Raw genomic sequence first — 19,737 nt, 5'->3', positions numbered from 1 at the left:
CATTTTCCCGGCTTTCTTTTCTGTAATAGATACATTGTGAACACGCAGAACAGTGATCAGAACAGTGAACACGCACAACATAATCAATTAAAAATTAGTATAACTGGAAAAAAAACTAGTTAGCATTAATCATTTTTTTGGTTTGTCACATGAATATATAAAAATAAAAAAAATTAAAAACAAATCCCAGAGAAAGGGCTTTCTGATGCATGTGAAATTCATTTTTGGAAAACTGTAAGTTTTATTTTTAAGCTTTCTTTTCTATAATTGATACATTGTGGACACGCAGAACAGTGATTTAGAAGACACGTATTTCTTGCGTGCCATCTTTTCTCGCTTTGACCTCAATCAACCGATATGATTTATTTTAAGTTGCAACTTTGAATAGAATGTGTTATTTTTATTTTTTCTCTTTAGAAATGGGAACAGTGAAATTGAGAAATTAACAATCGTAAACAATAAATTTCGATTTTAATTCAAAACTAAGATTGAAAGTTTTCTCCATTGTCACAATTAAGGTTAATTCTACGATGCATGCAACACTTTTATTAGTGGAAAGATTTTACAGGATTTATTAACTTTTATTTTCTTTTGCCACGAGCAATTTAAATCATTAAATGCATCATTTTATGATCGCATTTTTTTCTAATAACTTCGTTAATACATTTCCTTGAACTACATCCAAATAATTATTTATGATATGCTATTATTAATTATTCAGATACCGAGCTCATTTATCAAAGTATGCAATTATTACGTATGTTGAAAGTTCATTATATTTAATTATATTTTCTGACATAATTTGTTTTTCTTCGTAGAGTGTGTTTTTTAATTATTTTATCATAAATTTATTTCCATCATCAAAGAGCAGATAACGAATATATACGTTTGAAGTAATTAGAATTGAGATAATTCCATGGCGCTGATGATAATTATGTGTATTTTCTTACATATTATATTTGTATTATGAATAAATATAATTACTTTTGAAATGTGTATTTTTAAGCAACATAAAAATTGAGAAAAGTAGCATAAAAATATTCTTGGAAAAGTTTTTATACCAATTGAATAAATTAATTAAAATAAAATTATCTATATAAAAACTTAAAAAAAGTTTTTTTTTAAAAAAAATTACATAATATTTATGTTAATATCTTTTTCAGCTTTCTTCTTTCATCACGTTATTTTGTGTACTGAATCTTGAAAGATGGTTTTCTACTATTTATTTAAAATGTGCGCATGACATTCTAAATCCATCATAATATTTTTCAGAAGAAATTCTTAAGTAAATAAAATTTTTCCGGATATGTAAAATTAATACATGTTTGCAAAAAATTATTTTTTGCATGGATCACTGAATCATAAACTAAGCTAATTTTACAATCGTTTGCAAAATTTTCTTGATTCGCTTAAAAAGTTTTTGAGATATAGCGAAATGCGTAAAAAGCAAAATTAACATTAAGGGGTATAAGCTTTGGACCGAATTATAATTTTATTATTTAATATTATTAATAATAATCGAAACAAACTTGAATTGTAAGGCATACAATCTTTATTTCATTTTAAAGAAGGTAATTTTAAATAGCAAAATACAAAATTTGAGGACAATTGAATTTTAAAAATATGACTTTTTTAAAATTTGATTTCTCAGGATCTTTTCCGCAGATTTCTCTAAAACTTTGTATTTTTCCATTTAAAATTACATTCTTTAGAAAATGTAAAAACTTTTATAATTTACAATTCAAAATATTTTCGACCATTATTATATAAAATAATAGAAGAAGAATAAATATTTATTAAAAGTTATTCTTTGCCTGTAGAGTTATGTTTTGCTTTGGATAAACGAATTTTATAATTGTGTGCAAAAATGTTTCAATTCACTTAAAGAATTCTTGAGCTATGTCGAAATACGCAAAAAGTAAAATTTACCTTAAGGTGTCCAAACTTTGGACAGATCTCAAACTATTGGGACCATATTTGCCGGATTGTGGATACCCCCCCCCCCTACTTTTTTGATCAAAAATCCGAATCTGTCGAAAGAAAAAAATATATCGAATCAAATAAAGTATGCTTTTATATCTGATTTCGTAACTTAAAATATGGTATGATCTAATTAACTAGCGCATGTGAAGTCGCCTCCTAGAAACATTAAGATTGAATCCTAGAATGTTAAGATCTAATTATTAGATCAAAAGTTATTCTGGTTGGTCCTTTTTTTACGTACTCTAAATTGAGAAAATCTGAATACTGCTGTGTTTTCTTTTTTTAAATTTAACTAACACAAAAACAGGCGAAAAACAATCTTTCAACTACTTGACATTCGGTATCATCAATGTAGTTGGCCGTGACTTTGTGAAGATGCTTCTTTTTCATTGTTCTTTACATTGTTACACCCACTTAAGAAAGCTTCAAGGTAGTTTTGTTTCCCAGAAAGCATTTTAACTAGATTTAAAATCAATATGATCGAGTAAGTCATGTCTAAAATGTCATAAAATAAATATAAATTTGTAAAACTAATAAACATGAAAAAATGAACTTATGAGTATTAATTATTGACGATTCTTATTAAACTTTTGTGTTTCAAAATAATAATAAAGATAATTTTAAAGGTTGAATATGTTTACATTTTTTATCTATAGAGTTAGAATTCTCGAATTTCTATGTAATAAAATTACGCTGAGTGTAATTTAAAATTACTTAACTTACTCTGAAAATTTGCTATTGAATGAGAGTTTTAATACTCTTATCTGGGTTTAAAATCATTTCTAAATGTAATTTTAATTATTTGAATTTTTTTGATTATCTGAAAGATTATAGTTTGCTATAAACGTTTTGGTGAAAACATATTTTCATTTGTAACAACAATGCATTTAAAAATGGTGTTTTCAGACGAAAATCACAGCAAAAAAATTGGAACCTACAAAACATAGTTTTCTTCTAAACATGATAGATTGCTTCCAGGATTATTAAGAATCGTTTTCTAGTGAAGAAAAGGCACCCCGATTTGTAAAATGTAATATGACACAAAAATTTAAAAAAATATTTACCAACACGCGATTTTCTCATGAGAAAATAAAATTGAAAACAAAACAAACACACATTGAAAAAAACGTATATAAATATGTCTTTTAGAACCTTTTATGTTTAAATTAAGGAAGCACAAAATGGCATAAATATTTATTTCAAATTTTTTCAATTTATTCATTTTTAGGTCCTACAACAATAACTGCTGATCATGTCTTGGAGCTGAACAGCGTCTTTCACACTGGTCAAGTGGAACCGGGTTCTTGTTTCCAAAAACTTTCTGGCTCTGTTCCTACTGGCACTGTTCTGAAAGATGTGTCTATGGAAGTTCATGCTGGAGAAGTCATGGCTGTTCTTGGCTCAAAAGGTATTTTTAGTGTTCATATGTTCAATCTACAGCTCACAATAGGTTTTATCTATAAATATCATTTGCAATGATAGTTTGAAAATTTGATAGGTATTATATTTTGCCAACCGTAAATTGCTTAGTGATGTTTACCTTCAAGCAAATGTTATTGAAATTATTATAGTAATTATAATAATGTATTAAAATTTATATTTGTATTACAATGTTACTTTATACATAAGGATAAGACATCAAAATTAACTACATAGGAATAACTTTCATTAATTTGCTCCCAGTGGACCATATATGGATTCTAAAAATCTCAATATACACAAAATAATTATGTGTCAGCAACCGTTATGGTTTTTTCCTGAAAATACAAGCTAACGTTATTATGCATTTTTAAATTAAAACAACGTATAGAAAAAAACTAATTGCTACGAATATTATAAATTTATATTTCCAACTTATATCACCGTTACAAAAGTAAATGCAGCTGCTACTTAAATTTTTCTTATATTTATACTGATGAATTGGCCGACCGGCCTGTGTAGGGGTTTAGGAACCGCCCTTGCACCAAAAAGGTTCTGGGTTCGAATCCCGGGAAAGGCATGGATGTTCTTTCCTTCTCTATTCTATCTGTTCTTACTGTGGGAGCAACGTTAACCCATCTAATATGGTGACCTTGAAACAGTCACCAACAAATCTACCCTTCAAGTGCCTGTATGACCTAGGTCATTATCCAGGTGGGCATCGGAGAAAAAAAATAATGATGAATTGTAGCTTGTACTAGCAATAATACACTAATAAACACTTATTAAAGGAAAAATATAAACTTCTTTCAACAGTATAAATACCAAAACTGGCAATTTACGTAATTGTATTATCATTTCCAGCCCAAACACCTAAAAAAAAACACTTCACCCAAAACTTCATTTCTTCCAACTTCCTTTTTACAAATGTTTATTATTTATCAATATGTCCTAACGTTATATAATTAAGAATGAATGCAAATTTAAATTTGAAATATTATGTTAATGTTCTATTATATTAAATACAATTTTAATGCAGGCAGTGGAAAACGAGCTCTGCTTGAAGTAATCGGACGCAGAGCCATGGGACTTACCAGGGGACAAATAATGCTGAATGAAATATCCCTAAATCTGCAATTATTTCAAGAACAATGTGGATTTGTGCCCAAGCAAGTGACACTTCTACCTGGGATGACAGTCCGACAGACCCTTATGTATGCTGCTCAACTTACCATAGGAACCAAAGTGTCGAAATCTATGAAAAGGAGCAGGGTGATTAATTGCAATAATATGTGATCAAATGATAGTTGGATGTTTAAAAGTAGTATAATGCATTATGAAACTTTTGGTTGCAGGTGAAACAAGTAATGGCTGATTTGGCACTGAATCAGGTTTCTAATCGTGAAGTCAGCTGTCTTAAACCTAGTGAATATCGTAGGTTAGCCATTGGAATCGAATTGGTTAAAGATCCAGGTATAAATATGTAATTTAGTGGTAATAAGTTAATTAAGAAAGTTTCTAAAGTGAATACTGTTATGTACATAGTCAATATCATGAAGGTTGTATACAGGGGGAGTCTGAGAAAAACAGCAAAACTTTATTGGGTGGTTGAACTCATCTACGAGAGCAAAATTCGTCATAGAATGTATCATCGGAACAATATCAGTGAGAAGGTAAAAGTAAGTTCTTCACTGTAACATTTATAGAATTAAGACAAGAATTGGAAAAGATCCCTTAGAAAACTTTTTACACACAAGAGAGAACATAATTGATGTACAAAGAAATTGCACTGAGGAAAAATATGTAATTGATATACAAGGAATTGCTCGAAAAGATGCTTAAGGAAATTGTTTGCTGTTTTCACAAATGTAGAGTGGGCCGGGAAAAAAACGAACCACCCTGAAGAACTTTTGGTTCAATGATTGGATATTCACTTTCTAGTACTCAATCTCAATGGCTCGAAGATGTGAACTCAAATATGTTAATTAATAAATTCAGCGTTATATTAAGTTGTAAAATCAGATCATATTTGATTGAAAACCATATATGAGGTAACTCCCTGGAATCATTACTATGAAGTCCTATAACGTGAAGATCCGATCATTAGATCTCCTTACGCCGCAGGTGGGAGACCTGCATTGCAGCTGGCGGAAGATATTTTAAGCGATTTCTATAAGAAATTACATTAAATAGTACATCAAATACATTTTTTTACCTTTAAGCAATTGTTTTGGACATCAATCGTATTTCCGTGAGTAAAAAGTTTTCTGAAGCAGTTTTTTTCCTCCATTCTTAGGGAAATTCTTTAAATATGCCAGTGAAAATTTACCTTTTAACTACTCACTTATTGTGTTCCAATCATGAATATTATTCCTGAATAATATTCATGAATATGCTTGAATAGCATTCAATAATAAATATTGTTCTTGTAGATGCATTCTATCTCCTAGTAAAGTTTATTTTCCGTCTTATTCAGACGCAACTTGCATATATATATATATATATATATATATATATATATATATATATATATATATATATATATATATATATATATATTCTCACGAAAACTGTCATTTTTCAGTTCATAAAATCCCAAAAAAGTAAAAAGAATAAAAAGCTCTGAAACTTTTTATATTAATAGAAATATGCAATCACATTATAAAGAAAGTATATATCCTATAAATTATACTTAATATTTAAATTAATTAATTTTTTAAATAGTTAATTTATAATTAATTAATTAATGTAATAAATAAATTAATTAAATTAATTTATTAATTTTTTAATTTATTTTTCAAATTAATTAATAAGTAAATTAATTATTTTCACTATTTAAAAAGTGAGGGAATGACACTAATAGTGAGGGAATGATATTTTATTTTAATACATGTTTTTATCTAAATTACATCTACCTAAAGTTTGAAAATGATAACATACTAAGTATATCTAATATTTATTATAATTTAGTCTTATATATTTAATAGTTTTTACAGGTTTGGGAAATAAAATTGGCTGGCACGATTGAACAAAAAAAAATTTAATAATATACTCATCTTGAATCATTCCCTCACTTCAGCGTCATTCCCTCACTTTATACACAAGTGAGGGAATGACGAATTCAATAAAATTTAAAAATAACAGTTAGGCCTAATGAATTTCTGAAGTCAATCACATACAATTATATTCATACAAGAAAGCAACATATAATTATCCACTTTCTCGATGAAGTTGTATTTTATTTTACTCTAAAAAATGACATGAGGGAATGACAAATGTAAAAAATTTTACCTGGTTTGATTCATTCAAATTTATTCCACAGCAAAGCTTCTTTCAGTTGAAGATGGAAACATACTGCAATTTTATTCTATGATGCCAGTTGTTAACTTCTGAAGTTTTTATTAAAATATTTTTATTCTAAAAAGATTGCAGGTGATAAGAACATTGTTGTGAGGGAATGACGCGAAACACTGGGGACAAAGTTTAAAATAGTGCTGTGTTAATATTTTTATCAGAAATTCAATTTAAAATTGATTTTCTGAATTCTATATTTCAGTATTCTGAAATAAAAAACACGAATTTGTAAAAAAAAATTTTTTATTTCAGAAACAAATTTTTTCTTTTTTTAAATCAGCAGTGGGGACAAGTGAGGGAATGACATATTGGTATATTTTAATTACCTAAAATAAATAAAAAATAAAAATTGATAATTTTATTTTTATTCTTTTGTTAGCTTGCATTCTGATGGACACTTTCCCTGAATTTTTTTTCTTCGTAGGCTGTAAAACAAACATAAAATATACTGGGGACATGAAAATGACTGTTTTTGTGAGAATGACCCATATATATATATATATATATATATATATATATATATATATATATATATATATATATATATATATATATATATATATATATATATATATATATATATATATATATATATATATATATATATATATATATATATATATATATATATATATATATATATATATATATATATATATATATATATATATATTTACTTCTACTGGGTCATTGAGACATTGAAGTTAAAGCTAAAACATTGTCTGAACTTTTTTAATAGGGATAATTCATCACTTACTTGCAGCATAAAATTATTTTTGTATGATATATTTATATTACAAAATTTAAAATTCAATTTTTTAAAGGGATTATGTAATAATCAAATATGGTTGAAAAACAGTTCATTGAACTATATTTTTTTAATTTAATAATAATTTCTGAAAATAAATATTTTAAATCATTTTTAAAAGCAATTTATAAATTGATTTCTTAAAATTAATTTTAAAAATTTACCATAGCTCACTTACTATTATGTATTATTGAAAATTAATGAAATTGAATTTTGCAAGGTGCATTGTAGCATAGTGCACATGCTTGCATACTTGCATAATAAAAATTTATACAAATAACTGTTTAAAATTTTGTATTTATGTATTCCTATCTTTATATCGTCGAAACTATAAATAACTTTTTTACAAAGTATCATCCTCTTTGGGCATCAGCAATTTGGTTTTGTGTTATTTTAATTCAATTCATTATTTTTTAAATTGATAAATTAACTGAACATCATTTTTTGCAGTTATGATTCTTTTAGATGATCCGACGTACGATCTAGATCCATTGAACACATATTTCGTCATCTCTATTTTATCAAACCATGCCAAAAAATATAATCGCATCGTCATTTTGAGTATGGAAAAGCCAAGATCTGATATATTTCCTTTCCTTGATAGAGTGACGTATTTAAGTTTAGGAGAAGTAGTATATACAGGTAAATTACTTTTTGATCTTGAAATGAAATTATGTGTTTTTCTAAGAAAAAGATAAACTTATGTTTAAAAGTCTACACGTGAAACTTTAATATAATTATTCCTATTAACTGCAGTTCCATGAACAATATTCTCATAACTAAGTGCATAAACAAAATTTGGAAGTTTGGTTCAAATTCTATATATAAATCAGTAAAAACGGAAATCTGGATTTCCAGAGTTTGATTCATTCAGTGACTTGAAATGTGTTTAGCATAAACCCTACTCCTTTTCTAAAAAATAAAAAAAAATTAGCAGTTTATTTTCACTATTTAAAGAAGTTGATAAATCTTTGAAACGCATAGGAACGTAATTATCAATGCTAAGAAATTCCTAAAATTTAAAATTTTTTGTTATTCTAAAAAAAAGTTATTTTCAAAAGTTATCAGAAAAAGTTAACATTGTTTTTCGTTATCGATAAATTTATGTATTTACTGCCATCAATGTATGTTAATGCCGACATTTTGTAGAATGTTTAGCCTTTGTATGGAAAAAACAGACGTTTTTAGTCACAGTATGAAGCATGAAAATTATAAATTTTGCCTAATCATTGTATAGAATGCCTGTACGCTACCCATTATAGAGTATAGTGATACTAATATGGAAATTATTATTCATTTCCTACTTTATCTGTTGATTTAACACATTTTGTAGAATGCCCTATTTCATATATTCATGACAATTTATTAATAACTAAGCTAACACCTCTTTTCTTGATATTTCAAAAAAAATTTCAAATCAAATTTATGAAATAAAAAGGTTACTTCATTTAAACAAATGCTGTTATTTGACAAAATTTAACAGAATTGAATACTTAAAAATAATTCTTCCAAATTAAATGAAACAATTCCTATGAGCTTCTGATGAAATTTTAGTACTGTTCTTTATGAAGGACTGTATGCAATGTTTTAAATAAAATTATACAATTATTTTTTCTATTTTTTAGCTGTATTAAACTTGCACCATAGTATTTATTTCTTATTTTTATAAATTTTATAGGTAGCACTAGGATGCTTTTGGATTATTTCGGTAGCATTGGTTTCCCATGTCCAGAACTAGAAAATCCCCTAATGTATTATTGTAAGTATTGCACAGAAAATTGGAAACTCAAATCTAGCTTTTCAAATGTATGAAATGTTTTTGTTATATATGAATTAGATTTTATTATTTATGTTCTATTGGAATTTATGTTATCAATATTGTACTTTTCAGCCACATTTTTAATATTTTTTATCTTACTATTATGATTTTTTAAAGTTATAGATGTGTTTTTAAAACCAATACTAGAGGAGCAAGCTCCGTATTATTTAAACGTGAAAACGTAATGTATTTTTTGATTCTGTATAAACGGCAGCAATTTAAACAACACGTACTTTGCTCCACTGCTTTGGCGAAACACATAAAAAATTTTATGTATATTTATTCAAGAATTATTCTTTATGAAACATTTTCATGCGTATTATTTATTCTATTGTTAATTTATGTATACTATTTGTTATTATTTTGCTATTTTTTAACTGGCTTTTATAAAATGTTTGTGTCCTATTAATTTTAAACTCCTTCAAAAACTTTATTTTTAATTTTTCCTGTTTATTTGGAATGTTTACTCTTTTACTGAGCTATTTCCAATTAAAATTTAAAATGTTAAATATTTCCGTGAACTTAAAAATTTACCTTTATTTTTTAAAGTTAACAAGAAAGGTACTGCTTTAAAACATCATATTGGTTAATATCTTACTAATTGTTTTTATGAGAAACAATTTTAACTTTTAAAGAAATATTTTCATAATGTATGCTATATCTTATTTAAGGTTAAACTAATAATAATATTTTGTTATTATTAACTATGTTTAAGGCGTAATTTATATCTCGAGAAGTTTTGACTTATTTTAAAACTAAATTTTATTTTAATATTTGCTAAAAATATAAAATTATTTCTTTAATATTAACGAAATTTAGGATGATGAATAATATGGTGTAATCAACAGATCGATCATTTATGGTATCTTTGTAAACAATGCAATTTTTTGAAATCACAAAGAATGAAGGATGTTTCCGGATCCGTACGTTCTTAAGTTAAATTTATGAATGAAGGAATAAATAAAAGCAAGTTTTAACTTTTTCAATGTTACAAAAACAGATATTTCAGAATAAGCCTTATTTTGACTTTTAGATTATTTAAAGAATTTAACCCTCAAGAAGAAATGTATCTATTTGGATGCAAATAGATATGCTTGTAAGAAACTTCATTTTATATCACTTTAATTCATTTATTCCTCGGGATTAATAAGCGAAATTTTTAAATTGCGTAACAAAAATGTAAAATTAAAATAAGACCATGATAGGCTAATTAGTCTGTCGTGAACATTGTTGAAATTTAATCCAGTCATTAGGTTTCAAAAATGTTCACATTTGTCAACAAACTTACATAAAAATCTGGAGATACCTACAACATACTGGAAGTCCCAAAAATAACTCTTTATTAAAAAAATCAATTAACATATTTTATCTCCTTCCATTTCTTTATTTTCTGTGTTCTGTTTGACAATCCAAGTATTTTATTCCCAGAAAGTTTCAAAAGTAGAGTTTTCAACACTTAATGCTACACTAGAAAAACTATTTAACAATATTCTCGAAATGACCACCGTTTGCAGTAATGGTACATTCTGAAAGGGGAATTAGCAGAACCTGTACAAATATTTTACTAAGAATTTATTAACATTTGTAAATAATTTTATAAATGTAAGACTTTTTTCAAATCCCGAACGTAGTAATCTCCATAAAACAATCCCCTTTTCTTCAATTGTCTAATCAAAGTTCTTGGTCAATCTTTGAACACCTGTATATATGATTTTGGTAGCAACATATTTGTAAGCAAAAAGTAATAATAATTTTAAACTTGGGTTTAAATTTATGAAAATATGGCTTCTTATGTCTAACTAAAAAATAAAATAAATAAAATAAATAAAATAATTAATTAATTAATTAATGAAATAAATAAAATAAATAAAAGAAGCAAATAAAATAAATAAATAAAATATATAAATAAAATATATAAATAAAATATATAAATAAAATAAATAAATGAAATAAATGAATTAAAAAATAAATAAATAAAAAAATTTAATAAATAAATGAAATGAATAAATAAAGCAAATAAATAAATAAAGTAAATAAAGGAATTAAATAAATAAATAAATAAATTTAATAAATAAAATGAATAAATAAAGCAAATAAATAAGTAAAATAAATAAACGAAAAAATAAAATAAAAATATAAAATAAATAAAAGTAAAAAAAATAAAAATGGAAATAAGTAAAATAATAAATAAAATAAGATAAAAGAAATTCATTACCCTTTTAAGCGTTGATTTTAAAAAATATGAAACTTATAAAGCATATTATAATGGCGATACACCTGCTAAAGAAGTTATTTATTTTAAAAACTATTTTGCTTATCTTTCTAAACTGATATTTTTTCTCTCTCAACAGTGTGCCTATCAACCGTAGACAGAAGGACAAGGGAGCGTTTTATAGAATCTAGTACTCAAATATCAGCTTTGGTTGAAAAATTTAAAATGGAAGGTGGACATTACCGAAAATTTTATGCTCCACAAAATGACGCACTGGAGTCAAAAGATGCTCGATATAAACTTCCCCTTACAGCTTATGGTCAACCATCTAGTTGGCAAGTGTTCTGCAACTTAGTATGGTAAGGTCAATAAAACTTTAGCACGGTATCACAGAATTTGGTGCAGTAACGATGCATTCAGTACATTATCACCGTGTTGCACAATTATTCCCTGGGAAATTATTTTCAATTACATAATATTTCGTCAAATTCTTAATTAAATTGCATTTATAACCAAATTTGAAATTATTTCCTATACGAGTTAAATTGAAAAACAAAATCAAGGTTAAAGATCAAGGGTTTAATTGAATTATTTTCAGAACTGTCATATTTGTTCTGGTATTTAAAATCTTTAACTGGTTTTCTTAAATATTTATTTTACTTAGTGTATAATTTAAATTACTTTAAGTAAAAACAATGAAATCATTTTAATAGAAACTATGGTTATAAAATGTAAATCATTCATAAAGTAAATCTAGATGTAGGAAAATAGATGAAAAGAAAATCATTTAATATTTTATAATTTAGTGTTTAAACCTGCTCTCTATTTGTTTCTAATTTTTTTTAATTTGTTGTAATGTACTTATATCAAAGCTTATTGTTTAAAAAAAAATTCATATAACCATAATAATAATCAATTGCATAATATGTCTTCCAATTCCTAATTAAATCAAAAATATAACCAAATATAAAATTAATTTGTAAACAAATTTAATTTAAAAAAATTTGCGTGAAAAATCACAGTCTTAAAGTTATTGAGTCATTTCAAGCACTGTCATATTTTATCAGATAATTTAAGATCTTTAACTGAATTATTTTTAATATCTATATTACTTGGTGAATTATTTCAATTTCAATTTCAATTTGCATCGTATTTGTTTCGAACTGTTTTTAATTTGTTGTAATCTACTTGTTAAACCTCTTTTTTTTAAAAAATATCACAAATAAATTATTAAATTTCTACTTTATACAAAAGGCACATGGAAATTTCTCGGACTATTTTTTTGAAATCTATGTTGTAATTTTTTAATATTCTGTAAATTTTCGGGTTTAAAACTTGCACCATGTTTGTTTTGAATTAACTTTAATTTGTTGTAATTTACATATATTAACCCATAATTTCTTTTTAAAAACTCATATAACCGTAAAAAATACATTAAAGTTTTAGTTTTAAGCAAACGGTACATATACATTTTTCAGACTAATTTTTTAAGCATTTGATATATATTTTCTAACGTGTTGTAAGTTTTTAGTGCATAAGACTTGCTTCGTATTTCTTTCTTATTGCTTTTAATTTGTTTCACTCTACTGATATTAGACCTTAATCTTTTTAAAAAAATTATATATTAATGAAAAATAGTTAACTCCAGTTTTAAAAAAAGATACATAAAAATTATTCGGGCTACTTTTTTGAAATATAAGTAGTATTTTTTAATATTTTGTAAGTTTTTATAGTGTTTAAAATTTATTCGCTGAATGTTTTCAATTTATTTTAATCTACTTACATTAAAACTTTTTTTAGAAAAAAAAAATTCATAACCATAACAAAAGCAATTAGAAGTCTAGTTTTAAACAAACGATATGCATAAAAATTATTCGAACTATTATATTAAAAATATAAATAGCAAATTTTTATTATGTTGTAAGCTTTTAGTGTTTAAAACTCATGTGATATTTGTTTCTAATTAATTTAAATTTAATGTAATCAACTTATATATTTATCCCTTAAAAAAAATTTATATAACCATAAAAAATAACTGAAATTCCAGTTATAAGCAAAAGTACAAGGTACGAACTACTTTTTCTGAAATATATGTTGTGATTTTTAAGTTTTTAGTGTTTAAAACTTGTGCCGTATTTGTTTCTAATTGTTTTTGATTTGTTATAACTAACATATATTAAACCTTTATTAAAAAAAAATTCATAGAACCATAAGAAAATAATTAAAATTCCAGTTTTAAGCAAAGATTCATAGGTTATTCTAATTACTTTTTCTGAAACAACTGACCCAGCAACCGATTAGTAAGTGTTGTCTGTACTCACAAAATAGTTAAAAACAAGTTCGTTCATTTATTTTATTATTTTATCCAATTTACCAATGTTTGGAGAATTATAATCACGCTAACTAAATGTTTCTTTTTTCAGTCGGAGGTTCCGTATTTTATTTAACTGCAATTCAAGAGCTTTGAGAGAAGTGTTTTTGAGGATTCTCCTGATTCCACTCTTTTTTACACTCCTTCTCCTTTTCTACTTTCAAATCAGCGACTTTCAGCACAGCTTTCTCACTCGCAACGGTCTCATTCTTAATTCTCTGGTGGGAGTATCATTTCTATCTGCCGCTATCACAGCTATAACACGTAAGTATAAAAAGAAATGATGACACGTTATTTTTTATTTGACAATAAATAAATAATAAAATATAGTAATCCATGGTAAATATCTATCCATACACAATTTACTTGAATTACATTTTCTTTGTATTTGGTTATAAGCAATGAGCAAAAACAACACATTCACGCAATCAATGCTTGATCGACTCTGAAATCTCATAATTGAAGATTTAAGTAGAGGAAAGTTTTAAGTTACCTTTTTTGTGAATCTACATTATCTTTACCCACTGGCGGTTTAACAAATGGGCAAAATTGGGATAATGCTTCTCCCCAATGCACTATTTCCTTATTGAATTACATAGAAAAACCTGTTTTGCTGCGCGGAGAAGACTGCAGGTTAAAATCCGACTTTTTAGGTGCAAAACTGCCAGTGGGTTATTGAAATAAAGCAAATTTAATACAAGAAAGAAGTTATTATCATAGGCTACATGAAGTTATTACAGTGATGCAAAATTGTCATGAATGCACATGATAAATATCTATCGAGATAGCTCTTGAGTAACAGTTGAGTGACCTTGAGCTCTTTACATAATTGAGTTAACATTTTCTTTGTTTTTAGTCATAAGCAATTCGTAACAACTACTAATAAATGTGTATTTTTAATATTCAACTCCGTAATCTTATAATTGAAGATCTAAGTAGAAAAAGGATTTAAGTGACAGTTTTAATAAAGAAAAAGATAAATTACTTGAAGCGATGAACGAGTTCGGAATCCCTACAAAACTCGTAAGTCTCACCCGTGCCACTATCAACAATGTGAGATGCAGGATTAAAATCCAAAGCCATCTATCTGAACCTTTCATTACCGAAAGAGGCCTGCGCCAGGGAGACTCTCTTGCTTGTCTGCTTTTTAACCTGGCATTGGAGAAATGCATTCGGGATAGCGGATTAAACCGAGGAGGATCTATTTGGAACAGATCTCTCCAAATCCTCGCTTATGCGGACGACATTGATATCATTGGAAGATCAGAACGGGCTGTTAAAGATGCCTTTCAAGCCCTTGAGGCCTCTGCTATAAATATGGGCCTTTCCATTAACGAAGACAAGACCAAATTCATGGAGTTTTCAAGCTCAACTGTAAACTATAGTGAACCTTTGCAGATAAACGGACATTCCTTTGAAAAGGTTAAAGAATTTAAGTATCTTGGTACAATTATCAATGTCCAAAACAAACTGAAACCTGAAATTGACAATAGAATCAATATGGCCAACAGATGTTTTTTTGGACTAAAAAGTCAACTAAGATCGAATTTTATTAGCCAAAAAACAAAACTAAAATTATATAAGACACTCATTCTGCCTGTCTTGCTATACGGAAACGAAACCTGGACTTTAAACCTTGACGTACAACGCCCGATAGAAACGTTTGAAAGAAAGATACTTAGAACTATCTTTGGTGCCATAAAAGAGGGGGGATGTTGGCGAACACGGTACAACTTTGAACTTTATGGGCTCTATAAACATCCTCAAATTATGCAGATAATCCGAAGCAACCGACTAAGATGGCTCGGACATATATGGAGAGGCTCTGAAGATAGCCCTGTAAAAATTGCCACCTTCAAGAACCCTCAGGGGTCCCGCTCTAGAGGTAGACCACCTACTCGATGGCTCAAAGACACTGAAAACGACCTCAAAGTCCTGAAACTTAAGAACTGGAGGGGAGTTGCCATGGACAGAGGGAGCTGGAGAAGGCGTGCTGTTGAGGCAGCCAAGGCCTGCAAAGGGCTGTTGCGCTCCTGAAGAAGAAGAAGCTTCTCCCCAATGCACTATTTCCTTATTGAATTACATAGAAAAACCTGTTTTGCTGCGCGGAGAAGACTGCAGGTTAAAATCCGACTTTTTAGGTGCAAAACTGCCAGTGGGTTATTGAAATAAAGCAAATTTAATACAAGAAAGAAGTTATTATCATAGGCTACATGAAGTTATTACAGTGATGCAAAATTGTCATGAATGCACATGATAAATATCTATCGAGATAGCTCTTGAGTAACAGTTGAGTGACCTTGAGCTCTTTACATAATTGAGTTAACATTTTCTTTGTTTTTAGTCATAAGCAATTCGTAACAACTACTAATAAATGTGTATTTTTAATATTCAACTCCGTAATCTTATAATTGAAGATCTAAGTAGAAAAAGGATTTAAGTGACAGTTTTGGGAATTTAAGAGCATTATCTTAACAAAATAAAGCAAATTTAATACAAGAAACAAGTTATAATTATGGGTTGCATAAAATTATTGCAGTGATGCAAAAATGTCATTCCTAAAATTTAAAATAAATATAAATCTGGTTTACTCCACTAAGAATTTTACAAAACAATATTACTTCTAGAAAGTTTGCAAACAAAATTCATCTAAAAAAAATAATTTAATTGCTAATTTAAAGTTTTTTTAATAATTAAGCAAAATCATGTGTATATGACTTGCTTACACTGCTTAGAACAGTTGAAAATGATAAAAATGTCTGACTAGATTATTTTTTACAACTCTATATTATTTTCACTCCTGTTTTTAAAAGAGTTTCACTGTGTTATTAAAATGTTCACATTTTGAGAATTTTTGTACAATTTGCTTAAATAAGCATTATGAAACTAACATATTTAGTGTTTTTATTCATATGAAAAATATTAAAAAATTTATTAAACTAGATACTAAAGAAGGTGGCATCACAATGTATATAAAAAGTTGCAATGAAATTTACTTACTAAGACTATTTCATAATATATCTACTAAATATGTAATTTTACCCAAAAAAATTAGACATTCTGTTATAATAAAAAAGTCATAATGATAAAATCTAGAAAAACTTAAGAACAAAACGAACCTTGTTTTATGCAAATGTCTAACCATGTTTTGAAAAGGGGTTTTCTTAACTTTTGGAGTGGAAATCTCTTAATATTTACGAAAATTTCTGGGACCTCATGAGCAGGAACATTTACAGATAAGCAGGAACAAGCAGAGATTACGAAACATTTTTCTAAATTAAGCCCTTTCTTATTATGCGTCGTCGTGAAAAAATTAAGTTATCAAAACATAACATATTTTTAAACGAAAAGAATATCAATTTTTTCGTTTTTTTTAGAATGTTGCTTGTTTCTTTAATCTTAAAAGATCAGAAAATTATATTTAAAACTCAATCTCACAGAGCTGAATGAAATTATAATAGTACAAAAATTTAAACGAAGTTGCAAAAATGAATAAAAGTAACAAATCTTTGATGTCGAATTCAATCGTATTTGGCTAGGGTGTATTAAAAAAATTTTTTATAGTCATAAGACGATAGTTAAAAATCATTTTTCGTGATCAAGACATTCTTTCAAATTGCCTGGCAATTGGAAATTATAGACGTATATAGTATTGTCGGCCAAATGATTAGCATATAATCACTTCAGACTTGACTTGTAATTCGATGTTGATATTCACTTGTTATTTTATGTTTTTTGAAAAATGAGATCATAAATCTGTCGGGAGAATTTTTTCCATCTGCATTCAGATATGAAATTCAAGATTCACATTATAATTCTGTTATATTTTTAATAAAGCATCTTGCATCAATGTATGCATTGTTTTTGTATGTTATACAGTTTACCACTTCAGGCTGTACTTTTCAGAGTTATAAGACAATGGCTGAGAATCATCTTTTGTGATCAAGATATTCTTGCACATTACCTGGCAACTAGAAATTATAGACTCATATTATATTATCAGCCAAATGATTAGCATATATTCACTTGATGCTTGATTTGTAATTAAATGTTGATATTCACTTGGTTATTGGATGGTACTTGATTGTAAGATGTTGATATTTGATGGATTTTAAAAAATGAAGTAATTAACGGGTCAGGAGAACTTTTTCTTCGCATTCAAATATAGAAGTCGAGATTCCCATTATAATCTGTTACTTTTTAAATATGTATCTTCCTGTGAAAAATGTATCAGATTGTGCGTCGTTTTGCATATAATAATTTTTTTTCCTTATACAGATGCCCCTCATCGCAATCGCTACTATCAAGAGAGCAGAGAAGGAATCTACAAAGGTCCACTTTTTGTTCTGTCCAGTATATTTTACAGTTTACCTCTTAGCATAATTACTGTAACTGCTGGAGCAACTATAATTTATGCGTGAGTACTGTAAATTTTTGCCCTGCTGCTTTGCTGAATACTGCTTTATCAGATTTAGAAAACACATTACTTTCTTTTATTTCTTTGATACATTAGTTTACAATCATTATGTTATACTTGCTTACGTTATGCTATGAAATATGCATAACATATTTCTTACATTTAAGAAAAACTGAATTATTATTATACTTTATCCTTTTTTCAATAAATAAAACTTATTTATATAATCGGTAATCTTTTAATGTCATAACCTTGAATTGTGTACGGAATAAAATTCCCTTTTAGAGATTCCCTCTAAATATGCCTGACACATTTTATTTTTAAAAAAAAATTTTTTATTTTATTTTATAAGCGTTGTTGAACAGCCGACCCAATTTAGGATTTACGATTACCAATGTTCAACTCCGTATCCTTGTAAATTTGCACCCAATCCAGAAGACAAGGGAACTCCTGGATCAAGTATTGTGAGAAACTTGCCTTCTTGGAAGACTTTTTTAATGGAACTAACCCGCATTTGCTCTACATGTAGAGTAAAATTCATGAAAAACTTCAACGGTTAGCCTGATGGCAAGGGGACTCTAACCCATGATCCGTCTACTCTGAGGATATTTTATGTCAGCACTGTGCTCGGTGTGAGCCGGGTGCGGAATTTGAATCGACAAGTCATCACTGGGATTTGAACTCGGTTCACCTCATTGGGAGGTGTGCGCTCTATCCCATAAGCCACCACGGCTCTGCCTAACACATTTTCATAGAATTCAAAAATCGTTACAAGATTGCTAAATGTTTCGATTTTATTAAGTTTCGTAATTTTTTCTCACATTTCCTTCTCTTCCCCCAACACATGTGAATGTTTAAGGCTAAGAAAAAGAGCCTTGGCTATACTAATACTTATTAATTGCAGATACTAATTAATTGCCGATGCATGGATTCCTCAACTTTCTTGGGTGAAAACTAATGACACTGGCATTCTTGATTTCTTGATAGGCGGAGGTGCTTTGCGTTGCGGGCACACCCTCCGGTCAATTTTCAAAATTTAGTATTTTATAAATTCATATGTATATTAAAAATGAAGATTTTTATTTTGTTGGTTCTCCATATTTGCAAAAATAAAAGTTTTTATGATTCAATCGTATTTTATTTTTCTTTAAATGGTAGATTTAATGAAGAACCAGATATGACTAAATAATATTTATGATTTTCAATATACTTATTCCAAAGCGCCTATATCATTCTGAAATAAAATATGGACAATTGAAAATACATCCTCAACATTTTCAATCAACAAACTTTTCTTCATACCTTATACGCAATTTTGCTTCATTTTTAAAAAGACTTCTAAAAATGCATATTA

At 27.3% G+C, this 19,737-nt stretch overlaps 1 protein-coding gene across 1 annotated transcript in view; it reads left to right on the top strand.

Annotated features, from left to right (window-relative positions):
- Nucleotides 1-19,737, top strand: part of LOC107455611 (ATP-binding cassette sub-family G member 5) — a 51,380-nt gene that overhangs the window by 28,834 nt on the left and 2,809 nt on the right. Inside the window, exons 3-10 of the mRNA XM_043054604.3 lie at nt 3,212-3,391; nt 4,442-4,674; nt 4,758-4,875; nt 8,015-8,206; nt 9,243-9,323; nt 11,735-11,954; nt 14,019-14,230; nt 18,245-18,383. Coding sequence (XP_042910538.2) covers nt 3,212-3,391; nt 4,442-4,674; nt 4,758-4,875; nt 8,015-8,206; nt 9,243-9,323; nt 11,735-11,954; nt 14,019-14,230; nt 18,245-18,383 — 1,375 coding nt within the window. The remainder of the gene's footprint in view (nt 1-3,211; nt 3,392-4,441; nt 4,675-4,757; nt 4,876-8,014; nt 8,207-9,242; nt 9,324-11,734; nt 11,955-14,018; nt 14,231-18,244; nt 18,384-19,737) is intronic.

Source organism: Parasteatoda tepidariorum, chromosome 7 (genome assembly GCF_982258835.1).
Source record: "Parasteatoda tepidariorum strain Cologne lab strain chromosome 7, Ptep-v5.0, whole genome shotgun sequence".
NCBI classification, from domain to species: Eukaryota; Metazoa; Arthropoda; class Arachnida; order Araneae; family Theridiidae; genus Parasteatoda; species Parasteatoda tepidariorum.
Note: the sequence above shows the minus strand (reverse complement) of the source record. Positions and strands in the feature narration are given on the sequence as shown.